Raw genomic sequence first — 14,924 nt, 5'->3', positions numbered from 1 at the left:
AATGATAAAAAGTAAGAAAACACAGTTTCAGACGGTACAGCTGATATTCAAATATTAAGACAGTTAATGTAAAAAATTGGTAAAAATATCACGGAGGTACATGTACTAAGTGTTAGACTTGCATTTTGTTTTTTCTACTCAAAATTTGATTAAATTAGTCTCTGTACGTTAGATCAAAAAGTAAATTGATCATTTCTATTAAAATTTTTATCTTTTTTTATTATTAAAAACTAGAGTAGTTGATGGAACAATTAGATAATTGCACATGAGCTGCCATGTTTACCTTATGTTGCCGTATAAAGATCAGTTTTTAACAGCAAAAACAGATAGAATTTTAATAAAAAGATCTATTTACTCTTTAATTTAACGAAAAAATTTTAATTTTTCATTTTTAAATAAAAGAATAAAATTAATAAAAATAAAATATTATTTAATTCCTAATATAATTTCTCCAGAACATTTTTATGGTAAGATATCTAAACATTAATGATAAATTAACCCATGTATACATGCATTTTGTCTAAGTTCTAGGATTATTGAGATGATAATAATAATAATAATAATAATAATAATAATAATAATAATAAAATGTAGAGCAAGTAGCGAAGAGACAAAATGACAATATCATGCGCATATACGGCACTTATCAAATGCACTAGAAAAACTAACCCATCATATTTGTCCGAAATAAAAGAAAGCTTTTGCTTAAAAGCTGCTTTTCAAATCTAACTTTCATGGCCAAGTTAAGGACATTCCTCGTACTATTTTTCTACATTAAAATGAGAAAAACCAAAAACAACAAAAACTCGACAATACTTGGCCATTTTCCTTGCTGACAGTTCCATGGAGTACGCATGCAGCACTTTAAAAAGAACTAAAGTGAATACCCCAAGTCCACAAAATCACCAAAACTTGGCAATGGAAAACAGCAAGTATCTAATGAAGAAATAGGTTGTGGAATCATGTCGTAGCTGCTTGGATAAAAAGTTCCCGTGCATTCATCTCCAATTATCAATGGAGGGTGATTGAATATAGCTTCGAGTTCAAAGGAATTGATTTCCCATGGTTGCTGATCACTCATAAAATTACCTTGTTGATCCAGTTCATTAAAACCAGGAAACCCAATGATGTCATTGGACTTGGGCAATGCTTGAGATTGGTTGTCAATTGACTTGTTTGAAGGAGGTTTCAAGCAGTTATAGGGAACAATGCAGGCCAAGTTACCTGAGTTATCATCATTGTTAGTGAAAAAGAAACCATTATCAGCAGATGACAATGGTATTGGGCCTTTGGTGTTGTTAGGTTGAGTGAGGGTTTTAGTTTCACTGTGGGAAATATCAGGCTGAGGCGCAAAGCTATGATTTGATGCTTGTTTAGGTCGAGATTGAGGAGTGGTAAGATCAAGGAAGTGATACGGAGTTGGTAAAACTGCAGATTGGACATCAGAAGGGGACATAATTGAATGAAAAGCAGTGTTGTTGTTGTGATCAAAGTACACAAAGTTTGTCCTTGCTTGAGTTCCTTTCATGGAAATTGCAGCTCGATCATAAGCCAGAGCAGCTTCGTGAGCCGTATCGAAAGTGCCAAGCCAATGCCTTTCTTTGGTGGTGGGGTCTCTAATCTCAGCCGCGTATCGACCCCATGGCCGCCTTCTGACGCCGAGAAACCTCCCGGGCTCAGCCGCTTTCCTTCGGCCTCTCCTTTCACCAGATTGGCATGAAGATTTGTTCCTTTGAAGCATCATAAAAGTTGAAGCCAGATGATGGGCTTGGGGAAGGGGTTCATATCCATAACCTTTATCCATGGATGCTGGCATGTCTATAATTGCAGTGTGAGTGGTGAATATATATAGATATAGATACGGTAAGAGAGATGGGTTTTCGGAATGGAACTGTGAGAAGGTGTTTGTTTAAGGGGAAGGGATTATAAAGGAGAGTGATGGAACATGGAAAAGAGAAAATTAGGACATTGCAGTTTGTCATTCCCTAGAAAAACCAACCTACCTTTTTTATACTTACATTTTTTATCCAATTTTTATACATTATTGGATAAAGATGGATATTATAATATAAATCATTATTAAATCAGCTTTCATCCAAAATTTATATATTTGTATTTCAAAAATTATATGATACTATAAAGTAATATCAATAATGTTTTTCAAAATCATTATTTCTTTAAAAGAAAATTCATTTTTTTCATTTTATAAATGGGATTAATACAATTTAAATAAAAAGAAAGAAACAACAAATCCTGATAATTCGTGGTGAAAAACAAATTCTATTAATAAAAAAGCAAATTTTAACTTCATTAAGAATAAAATATTACAGTACGTTGACAATTGACTTTTTCATAACTCAAAATTAACATAAATAAAATAATTACGATAAAAAAAACTCAAGAAAAAAATTAGCATTATTGTGTTTTAAAGTTTTCCATAATATATTTATATAAAATATTTGTGTTTTAAAGTTTAACATAAAATATTTATAGGAAGGATGATATTCATAACATGGCTTACATACACATTTGTCGTTATCCTTTTAACTTTATGTGCCTACTTTTAAACCCTGGTTTCTATTAAATTCTCTCGGATTAAGATTCCTTCATGCTAACAAAATAAAATAAATTATTAATTAATTTAAATTACATAATCATTTTTAAAAGAAACGATATCTTATTCAATGATTTAAAGTTAAACTTGATAATTATTTTTTTATGGAGGGACTTTGACCGCAAATGAGTTTTATAATCTTCTTTAAATCAAAATCATTAAAAAGTTATGAATGATTTAAAATGATGTAAATATTACATCAGATGAATGTAAGCTAAAGTGCTTAGTTTAATTATCAAACAAAGAAAATTGTGTTTTTTTTTTTTATCACTCTTATCATTAAGTCACGTGCAACCGCGTACTTAGCTGTATATGGCTAATCTTAACCTACTTGAGAAAAAAAATATTAATATTGCACACCTATCCATTAATCTTTTAACATCTATTTAAATAACTTTTATCCCGGGAAATTTTTTGATTCATTTTAAGTAGAATTTTAAAATGGTTAAAGTACTATTAATTGAGTCTTAGTTTGATTAATATCGATATTGTTATTAGTGCAGAAGGACGTGAGTTGAAGTGCGTTGAAGCGCATTATCCTCCTATTTAAAGGTTGAGGGCTATGGATAGTTCTAGGCATTGTATCAAAAAGAGCATATATGATAAGAACCTATAATGAGATTAATTTTTTTTAAAATGGTTAAAGTACTTAAGAGGTCCTTGTATTATAGAGACTAGATCAAATTAGTCTCTCTATAACACCCCTCGCCCCGACCCGATTGACGGGTCCGAACTACAGGATGTCACATCCGTTGTTGGGGCAACTATCGTCAAATAAGCCGTAAATAAATCATCTGTTTTTGGCAAATTTTGAGCCATTTGATACCTATTTCGAGCTTAGTCCTAAACTTACTTATTTTGTGCACAAATCCACAATTTTACCTACACCAGAGCATCTCAAACACATACTAAACAATTTATTTGGCCATTTCAATTCAATCAAACCCAATATAACCTCAATTTGGCATCAAAACCTATCAATTCAATTTCTTCAATTTTGACTTATTCAATCCTGCATTTAGCCATTCAATACCATCAACTTATCCATGTTATTTCATACCCAAATATGCCATTTAAGTACCATACATATAGCTTAACATATTACCAAAACATACACACATATATATATATGAACATTAGCTAAGGTTCAAACTAAAGCTATCAATCCCAAGTTAACAAATATAAACACCTATGTACATGCCACATAATCGGACTTTAAAATGTTTGAAAGATTACCGAATCAATAACGAGATCGTGTGAGCTTCTCGAATATCCATTCAACACGTTATGCAAGTTGGAAATCTATAGGGAAAAGGAAAACAATAAGGTAAGCATATTGAATACTTAGTAAGTTCATAAGCATTAAATCAAAAACTTACCTTGACAAACAATCAAATACAATAAGCTACCACAATGTTGACATAGTTTGGCTAAATATAACATATCACAAAAATCAATAAGGTGGGTATTATACCAATATCAAACCATGTATAACACATGTATTGATCATGCCATTCATGTCACTATAGGTAACAAGTTTAAATCTCATTTCAATAAGGAGTATTGAAATCACATATATACTATAAGCTTTATTTTCACAATATTCAATAATGATGTGTAACAACCCTTACCTGGTTCGATCGTCAAACCCGAGTAAAAGGATGCTACAGACAAATACCAAACAATTTACATGTAATTTATTAATCAAAATTTCAATTAATTATCATCAAATCATATATAATCAAATATAATATTTTGTAATCTATGTGGACCTAATTGTGAAATTCGGGCATGAAATAGGGTTGAATTGTAAAGTTTTTAAAATATTAAAGTTTTAAAGTTGGTATTGATATTTAATTGTTAGGTATCGATACTATATCAATACTATATCGATACCTTATTAAAAATCGATACCAAATCACGTTTCTATTTGTTATGCAAAACAATGGTTTTGATATTTATTTTCTGGTATCAATATTTTATGGAAAAAGAATCGATACTCATATAAATCGATACCATTTTGGCATTCTGTTTGTTTTAAAACTGTTCATATGGTCAAGTATCGATATCAAATGCTAAAATATCGATACCTAAGTTCAGAAATGGTAAAGTCCTATCCTTAACATGTCTAATTCATGTCAAAATCATCTATAATTCAAATGGTACTCTCAAATACAATTATAGATATGAAATTCATCAACCTAAGACATAACTATTCATATGCAACATAATCACATACTACCACTTCAAAACTATCCAAAAATTATAAACTAGCTTACATGATTGACTTTCATGTTTAACCAATTCAATAAATCTTCCATGACAATTTCACTATCACATACTCAAGCATAAAATACCCATTCAACAATCTCATGTTTAAAATATCAACTTACCAAAACATCACTTAGGCATAGTCTAAGCATACCATTCATCATTCTATACTATACTCATGCATCAATCAAAATCCCATCACATAGCATGTAATATCTCAACCATTAGTGTATTAGGCAAGTAACTCGAGCAACCTAACAAAATATCAACAACATGACTATTACCATCATATACATATATACATACACTTCTAAAATACCAACAAGATACAAAATATTCATTATAACCAAAAGACTTCCTAAGTACATACCAAGACCAAAATAAACCACACTTTTCGATACCACTGACTTTTGGGTCATTACATCATCATTTGAATACCGAATTCATCCATGCCATTTTAATTTCTCATTTCATATAATCTATATCGCCTGATGAAACTTAATAAACTGTCTCGGATACACAAGTACTAAATCACATCAGTTGCTCGTCCGAGCTAATATATTCATGTTAGGTTAACAGTCTAGGCTAAACATTTAACGACACGTCAAATGGTTTGGCCCAACTGAAAATATACATGTCAGGTTACCCATTCGGACTAAACCTTTAAAACGACATCAGGTTACTAGTCCAAGCTAAACCTATGTCACATGTATCTTCAAGTCTCAACAAAAGGTAGATCTCAGTAAAAAATATGTACTAGTGTGCACAAGACCTTTATTAAGTTCATCCGGGCATGTTCAACACATATATACATTTCTCTACAATTTAGTCCAAATCTCACCTTTATACCAATTCACAACCAAACATACATATATAATTACAAAATCAAATACATAAAAACTTAAACACATCTATACCATATGAACTTACCTGGTCAAATCAACAAGCAAGTCGAATCTGTAAGGAGAAATCGATAATTTTTCCTTTTACCCAATTATCCTCGATTCGGTTTAATTCCCGATTTATACAATAATTCAATTCAATTTATAAATTTCGAACAGTTTATAATAATCTATCATATGCATGGATCAATTTAATTTCATTTTTTGAATTCCTCTTTGCATTTTATTCAATCTAGTCCTTAAAATTGAAATTACTATAACTTTCAAATTTAAGCTTTTATTTCAAAACCGATCTCAATTACATCCTTTTAAGACCATCTACTATCAATAATTACAAAAATCTCACATCAAATTTGAAATCTACACACTTTAGTCCCTATGTTCAAAAACTAGCAATTAAACTTTACAATTTAGTCATTTTGACATCTAAGCTTAAAATATATCAATTTAACACCTATTTCTTCAAGAACTCATCAATGGAAACGTTTAAAAACTTTAAAAGTTTCACAAATTGGTACATGGGCTAGCTAAATCAAGCTCCCATGACATCAAAAACATAAAAATTACAAGAAAATGACTAAATTGAACATATCATTCAAGGGCCAAAAGTTTGAAGCTTAAAACCTTATTTTTCCTTCTTAAATCAGTGACGAAGACGAATGGTAGAAAGAAATGGCTTTTTTTTCTTTTAATTTCACTTTTATACCTAGTTTAATTTTTAATTAATCAAAATTAACTTAATTAATTATATTTATTTAACCTTAAGCATATTTAATCAAAGTTGGTGGATTACAATTAACATTAACCACCGATTGCCTCATTAAAAAGGGTCCAATTGACTAATTGGTCCTTTGGATATTTAAAATTTTATAATGATAAATTTTTACAACTTTTACAATTTAGTCTTTATACTTTAATTAACTACAAATTAAAACAATTAAGGGACCAAACTTTAATAGGCTTTAATACTAACCTCGTAAATATAAAATAATACTATTTATGGACTCAAACATCGGAAATGGGGTTCTAAAACCACCATTTTTGACACCACTAAAAAATGGGTTGTTACACTCTCTAATATCAAATGGATCAATTTAGTCCCTATACTATTAAAAAAGAATCAAATAAGTACAAATTGTAATAGAATTAACATTTCATATATAAAAAACTTCTTGAAAATTATTCTTCTCAATTACAATTCAATTTCAAACAAAAGATTTCATTTATAGAACTATACAAAATTTTAAAATATTAAATTTGTTAGACAGTAAAACTAACTCTATTCCAATTTGGCCTTATTTGATTCTTTTTAATAATACAAGGGCTGAATTGACCCATTTAATAATAGAAGGACTAATTTAATATAGCCCTATAATATATGAACCTCTTACGTACTTCCACCATTTTAAAACTCTATAACCATAATTTAAAAGGTGGCACATGCTTTATTTAAAGTGCAGTAAAAATTATGAATATTTAAAAAAAAAGAAATTATGTACCAACATTCAAAATATAATTGTGGAATTAAAATATTCTTTAACAGTATCACCCTTAAATTTTATATTACCTAAATAAGGGTTATCTTTTGAATTGTACCTAAGTAGGCACTTATTTGAGTGAGGTTGATTTGTTTTAAAGATTTATTTAAATATAAATTACAATTAAATAGATTGCATTAGAGTTATCTTTAATATAAGCTATTGATGTACAAGTCAAAAGGTTGGAGTGTATAGAAGTTTATTTGAATAAAGTGATGAAGTTTATTCCTTAAGGTAAATCAACATTTTCATTTAAATTAAAATTTTATTTAACACACATTTATAAAAATATATAATAAAAAATAAGTGGAATACTGAAAACTCTAAAAACTTTTTTCTTCAACTCATTTGTTTTTTTCATTTTTTTTTTCGAGTTGATTACTATTCGTATTTTTCTCCGTCCCATCAACTATTTCTTATATCTTTTCAGTTTACAGATATAATTTGTGGGTATCTTTGTTGTCTTCACAAGTTGTGATAGATAGATAACAATATTTGTCATTGTTGAAACTCCACTAGCTACCACCATTTTCATCAGTTTTTTAATTTTTCTGTTTTGAGAATATTTCAGAATAATAAATTATTTCACGAGTCGGTTTGGACCCATGTTGTTTTAAGTTTTATATTTTTTTTTGTTTTTTTTTCATTGTTTAATAAGTCTTCACTTTTAGAATTTTTTGTCTGCTCTTGTAACATGGTTTTTAGACTTGCTTATGCATGTAGTTTTGCTTTTGCAAGTGATTTTAGGATGGTTTTGTCGTCGTTCTTTCTAGTTTGGTGGATACTCCATTCTTTTTACCTGTTTTTGTCCACTGCTTTAGAGCATCTAGGGTTGGTTTCCTTATCGTATTAATTACTTACAATCACTCCAAATATGTCGTGCTTGAGTTGTGACAGAGCCAATTGTCAAAATGCCATAATATTCTATTGATGTTAAGGCTGAAGCTTTTATTGTGTTGATAAGATTGTCCTTCACTGCTTACAACGGGTGCTTATTTTTCTTTTTTCCGAATTGTATGATCCTATTCATGGAATAAAGTAATGAATTTCCCTCTTAAAAGAATACAATAAAAACATAAAACTTAATTACTTAAGAAAAATTACAAATTTCAAGGTTTTTTTCTTTAAATATTTAAAAACAAAAACAAAAACCTCTTGGATTTGAGCCTACTGGAATTTTACTAATGTTGTTTAGTGGATAGCAAAAGATGCACATGTGAATCCGGATTTTGAGCAAAATTAATGAATCAATTTACTTAATAACTTGTTTGTTTGCTTCACTATTTTCAAAGGGAGCAGTTAAGCAAATGCTCCAAATTTATGAACATTATATTGTTTTAATAGCGCCAATGGTATCCATAAACATAGTCAAAATCCTTTCATTTATATTAGCTCCTGCTATCTCTTCATTCATATGGGTCCAGCATTGGATACATTTCTTTTTCAAATTCACTCAAAATACTATTAAATACAACAAAAATAATGTCATTGGGTTCATTTTTTTCAACTATTACAATTTTATTCAAAGATGGGATGCACAACAAATAGTATTATTAAGTTATGAAATCATTTATAGATATACTTTTGAAACTTTTAATACTTTTTTTTTTTACTTTTTATTCTATTAAAAATTGAAAATTTTATGATAATAAAAAGATTTGCAGGTGTCAACCTTGTGAATCTATATTGATAATTAGACATCATTTTTGGAAGAAAAAAACAAACAAGAATTAATTGGATTAAATTTAAAATTAGAGAAAAGAAAGTGATGAAGATGGTGGGTCATTTTCACGTTCTAAACACCTCTTTTTAGTACTCAAAAAGTGTAATCAAATTAAGGCTTAAGGAAGCAAGTTTAGATAACTAAGTTGTCCATGCAAAAGCAATATATACATAGAAAATGTTATTTTAGATATTGATTAATGTGTTATTTCTATAAATTTAAACTATTATTTAAATTCTTGATTGAGTTTGTGTTACGTGTCAACTGGGCATTAACTCGATTAGTGAAATTAAGAAAATATTCTTTCGTAATTAAAATAAGTTACATTATTCAATGATATTTTAATCTTTCTATTTTCTTTTAAAAAAACCCAATAAAAATTTAGCAACTTTAACTTTACCATTAAACCAAAGTTTTATTTTAATATAATATTTACATTTTAATTGTATTATACATACTTTATTACATCCGCCAAGTGTATTATTTAAGTCAACTCGACATTAACTCATGATTGATGGCAACACAACAATAAACAATTGTAATGCATTTAGTTTTCTTAATATGATGTATTTAAGTGTTTAAATTCTGTTTTACTCACAATTTAATCTATTTTTTTCCATTTTAATATCACACGTATTTCATGTGTTATTTTTAATTAATTTTAAATTATTCATTTCATTATTAATTGTATGTTATTTTCAAACATATCTTTATATCTAAATACATTATCTCTGTATTCATATGTATGATAGAATTTATAATTATATACAAAATTTATAAATTAAAAATAAATAAAAAAGTCAACCCCTTTTTCTTCTATTTACTATTTTTAGCATTTATTTTTTTCATTTTTACAATTGATTTTACTTGGAAAAAGCAAATCAACTATGTTTAAAATATGAAACTAAAATAAGAGCTAATGTTGTTTGAGTTTTTAAAATACTCATTTTCATTTTTTTTTAAGAAAAAGAATGTATATATGAATAGAAATAGAATCTATGACCCTTTGACTCTTCCACTAAGTAATTGAAACAAACAAACGTGGGTTTGGTTTCATTTTACCTTATCTTAATAGAAAAATGGCCGTTTAGAACGTGGTGGATCGTAATATTTGGTCATATGTGTACCAATATAAAAATATGTTCTTTCCCCCCTTATTTTGGGAGTTCGTATTTTTCTTTTTTGTAATTGGAGTAGGAGTTAGAACTCATATTATATCATGCAATATTTGGTAAAAGTATCATAATATATTATATTTTGGATTGTTTTTTAGTTTTACTCTAAAAACTAAGTAATTTTATCACTATACAGAGCAAAATAACTTCTCTATTAAAATTTGGTATTTATATATAAGGTATGGTAAAAAAAATTTTAATCCTCAATTTTTTCAATTTGATACCTACTCTTTTACTGGAAGTAAATTAGAAATTTTTGAAATTAGTAAGGCTAAAGGGTCAAAAAAAAGCATTAGTAACAAATTAAAAAAATATCAATTAAGCCCTTTTAAATTTTAAAATTTATTAAAAATCATAAAAATTATAAAAAAAGGTTACAAAAATTATAAAACTATAACTTTTTTTAAAAGATAGCAATACCAACCGAATAAAAGAATAGGGGTCAATTTTTAAAAGAAAAATCTTATAACCATTAGATTTTAATAGGTCGGTATTGTTATTTTTTAATAAAAATTTTATGATTTTAAAATATTTATAACTTTTCTTTATAAATTTTCTTTATAATTTTTATGATTTTTTTAATTATTTTAAATTTTAAAAGGGCTTGATTGAATTTTTTTTAAATTTGCTACTAAGTCTTTTTTTACCCTTTAGGCCTATTAGTTTTGAATTTTTCAGTCTTTTTTGACCCTTTAGGCCTATTAGTTTTGAATTTTTCTAATTTACTTCCATTAAATGAGTAGGGGTCAAATTGAATAAATGTGTAAAGGTTGAGGGCTAAATTTGTTATTATACTTTATATCTAAACACCAAATTTTAATAAACGGCCCTATCTTGCTCACTTATCTAATGTACAAGGACTAATTTACCCATTTTTTAGTAGAAAGACTAAAATACAATTCAAGATATAGTATAGGGAGGTTTGTGGTACTTTTACCTTTAATACTCTTATCACTAGGGCTACAGGTTATTGACTGAAACAAAGTATGTTTCAAAATCAAACTTAAGTGTAAAATCAAATTATAAGATATCATGTAGAATTTTATTATCATTTTATTGTGACGTGAATTTAAATTTATGTGATTGGTCCAAAGAAGAAAAAATGTATTAAACTAATTAAATTAATTAACCTAATCGAGTCATGAATTAGTAGTGCGAATCCAAATTAATATTTTAATTAAACTAATTAAATTAACTAACCTAAATTAATCTAATGGACTTTCCTATTCCTAGTGTTGACAATGTGAACCTTTAGCCTATGATTGATTAAATCTCTAAGTATCTAATTAAATAATTAATTATCCTAAATTGAGTTATTTTTCACCCTTAGCTAAGACTACCCTCCTGATTCATCTTCACTAAGAATTACCACCTAAGTCACCCTTCCGGTCTCTTTTTAGGCATACAGATACCCTTTCGGCCTCTCCGCTTAGCACAAGTTATACACGACAAGATACCCTTCTGGTCTCACCTGTCTCATATTCTATTGATCGTCTATAAACGAGTTATTGTTTATAGAATAAATATAACACAAAAAATATAAGAATTAAGAATGGTCGTGTCCGCAAGTGCACAGGTCAAATTGTAATATAATTGTACAACGAAATACCGAAAGTATATTGAAGATCGTACCCAATGGAGGATGAAAGAAATAATGAAAGTACTTTTACAATAACAAGTCTAAGTAGTAGTAATGATTTCCTATATTACGATTAACCATAAAATAGATTAAGAGGAATAAAAAGAAATAAATAACAAGAAATAAACAAATGAACTAAATCGATAAACCAATCAGGAAGACTAACTCACTTCAGGGCTTGTAACTAACTTTGGATTAGGGTTTTGAGATGGATTAGCAATCGATTAACTAATTATTACCTCCTGGCCTCTAATTAACTAATCGATTGGTTGATACTCACTTATCTCCCGACCTCACTTTTTCAACCAAGATAAATTACTATTTACTCAATTCAACTTATCTTTCGATCTCGTCTAGCCTATGATAACTTATTAGGGTTGTCAAGCCAATAGTTTAAGAACATATAATTTATACCAACTAATCCCTTTCAAGAAACCCCAAATCCTCCATTAATCACATACGCATCCACTCAGCAATCTCCCCTAAGGTATTTAGCCATTCATGTTGTAACACCCCAAACTTGGCCTAGACGTTATGGTCGAATCTGGAATGTTACGAAGAAGGGTTAAGAATCCAACCCTATCATGTTAAAAACCTCGTATATTTTGTTATTAAAAGAGTCTAAATTTTAGAAAAACATATTATTATGCTCATTAATGAAACCATCAATTGTTTCTTCTTTCAAGTAAAACAGTGATTTGCAGCGAAAGTTTAAAAGTCGTTACATTTTGAAAACCGATTTTGTGTTCGCAAAAAGGTTTGTTTGTGTAAAATCATTGTTTTCGTAAATTGTTTTGTTGAGCGTCGCAAGAAATTTAAATCAAATCCAAAACCAACAACAAAACCAAAAAGTCCAAAGAGTCTCATATTTACAAAACTCTCAAAATAAACCAGAAATATAAATAAACTTTTTAAATAAATAAAATTTACTGACGTGTGGACACCTTTGAGTCTCTGTCGCACCGACCTACCTAAGCTCGAGGATTACCTGAACAGAACAAACAAACAGAAAGTGAGTTTTAAAAAAACTCAATATGTAACTCAACAGAAACATATAACTACTCAGATTTTTCGCACAACAGAACAGATACGGACATAAGTCCTTAACGAAATCAGATTAACAATAGAATCATACAGATATGCAAGGTCCTACCCACATCCTCTACACGCCAACTTCGACCATCCCAACACACCACATGGGGTATAAAATATATATGCATGTTTATACATAACAGACATAATACACTCATATGTGTGATAGAGCAGATCATACATATCATGTCTCATTAATCTCGTACAAACCTTATTTAAGCAATTTTCAGTCTAACAGAATAACAGGTTTCAGGCTTAAGGGTTTGTTTTGCTCATACCGACCCTACGAAAGGCCCACAATCGATTAGAACGACGAGTGTGACCCTAGGAAAAAATTTTAAAATTTGGGCCCACATGCCCAAATTAGTCTTACCCATGTGGCCCACACAGCCTAGCCCACAGCCCACAGGCCTGAATGGGCCTCAGACAACCACACACACACCCGTCACATGACTGTGTGTCGCACACAGCCTTCCACACAGTCGGGCACACGCCCATAGATAGGCCAGATTTTTAGCTTTCGTCGATCACCTTTTTCTCATGTTTTCGTTACACACCTAGCTCAATTTTGATGTAAAAGTAATCTCGAGACCTCCAAAACCTAAAAATAATATCCCCAAACCCCATTTTAGCAATTAATTTACGAATTCAAACAATGATTTGGTCACGATTAAAGCCTCACAAAATCGAACTACGCGCAACTACACTTACCACCAATAAGCAGAACCCGCTCAACATTCAATTTGTTGAAGGAGCACCAATCGTTTCTTGACTTTCTCCTATTCAAGCATTAAGACAAACACCAACGGTAAGTTCACGTTACAAAAGTAATTAAAAATTCCCAAAACACACAAATAACGAATTGCCCAACAACATACCTACTCCAAACGAATCCAAGAAGGAAAATGAATAGCACCATCACCACAACACGATCAATCAAGGTCAAAGAAGATGAGAAAAAGGAGCCAAAAATGGGAGAAATCAAAGGCAGGAGAAAATGTCAGAAAAAGAGGAAAGAGAGATAATAGAAAATGTGAGAAAAGAGGGAGAACGTGAAAACAGAGAAAATTATTTTCTTCTTATTTTTTTGAAAATTAAAAGATAAAAATTAAAGTTTAAAAGCTAACCACTAACCCCCAACTAACAACTGAATCCAACCAAATCCGACATCTTAATCCACATCCAACTTACCTCAGAATTTCAACTCCACCCAATTTACACCATACAACCAACACACACAGAAGCAAAAATTATCATCCTTTGCTCACACGGAAATTCGAATACAAGAACCTTAGACAAGCTAACACCTTGCCACTTGAACCAGCAAGCTCATTCTAATATGAGTTAACCGAAAATATAATATAAGTCCAACCGACAGGGATAAGGCTAGGAACAAAAATAAAAAGAATTTTCCAAAAGTAAGACTTGAACCCAATACCTCAAACACACATCCAAAACATTTAACCACCAAAGCAGATACTCATTTATGACAAAATTCAAAAAAACAAAGTTAAATAAATCAGGGCGTACACATGTTATTCATAATCTCAACTTCGATTGAATAAACCACGTCAGAAACATGATCAATTTCGAGAAGAAAAAATATTTGAATAATTGTGGATTGAATACCGAATGGGGAACAAAGTAGCAAATCTCTCGATTGGAATAAATACATAAAATGAATGTAAAGAAAAATATAAACTAAATATTTTAATTAAATTGACAAACTCTTGAATCAAAACTGATTTCAAGAGGAAAGCAAGAAAGTTATAAAAAGTCAAAAAGAAAATAAACTATAACTACTTCTAAACTACGAGGGTTTTTAAAGGTCTAAGACGACTTAAATAAATTCAACCCCTAATGTCTTATTCATAGAGGTGTTGGCAGGCCAAATTAGGTCTTCGGAACATCCTAAGTCTTCAAACAAGTCTGATTGCGTGGATAAAAATAACCCCAAAATACTTGGGCAG

At 29.5% G+C, this 14,924-nt stretch overlaps 1 protein-coding gene across 1 annotated transcript; it reads right to left on the bottom strand.

The window, feature by feature from the left end:
- Positions 1 to 633: 633 nt before the first annotated feature.
- On the bottom strand, positions 634 to 1,936 carry LOC107915917 (ethylene-responsive transcription factor ERF086). The gene has a single exon (XM_016845107.2). It carries the CDS (start codon positions 1,814 to 1,816, stop codon positions 875 to 877), a length of 942 nt encoding a protein of 313 aa, XP_016700596.1. The 5' UTR covers positions 1,817 to 1,936; the 3' UTR covers positions 634 to 874.
- Positions 1,937 to 14,924: the final 12,988 nt, after the last annotated feature.

The sequence above is a fragment of the Gossypium hirsutum genome, chromosome D10 (genome assembly GCF_007990345.1).
Source record: "Gossypium hirsutum isolate 1008001.06 chromosome D10, Gossypium_hirsutum_v2.1, whole genome shotgun sequence".
In the NCBI taxonomy this organism is placed as follows: Eukaryota; Viridiplantae; Streptophyta; class Magnoliopsida; order Malvales; family Malvaceae; genus Gossypium; species Gossypium hirsutum.
This window is presented reverse-complemented; position numbering and strand designations above follow the sequence as displayed.

Bases quoted from the DNA above. Each gene is read 5' to 3' on its own strand.
- LOC107915917 (XM_016845107.2), bottom strand. From the start codon at position 1,816: ATGCCAGCATCCATGGATAAAGGTTATGGATATGAACCCCTTCCCCAA.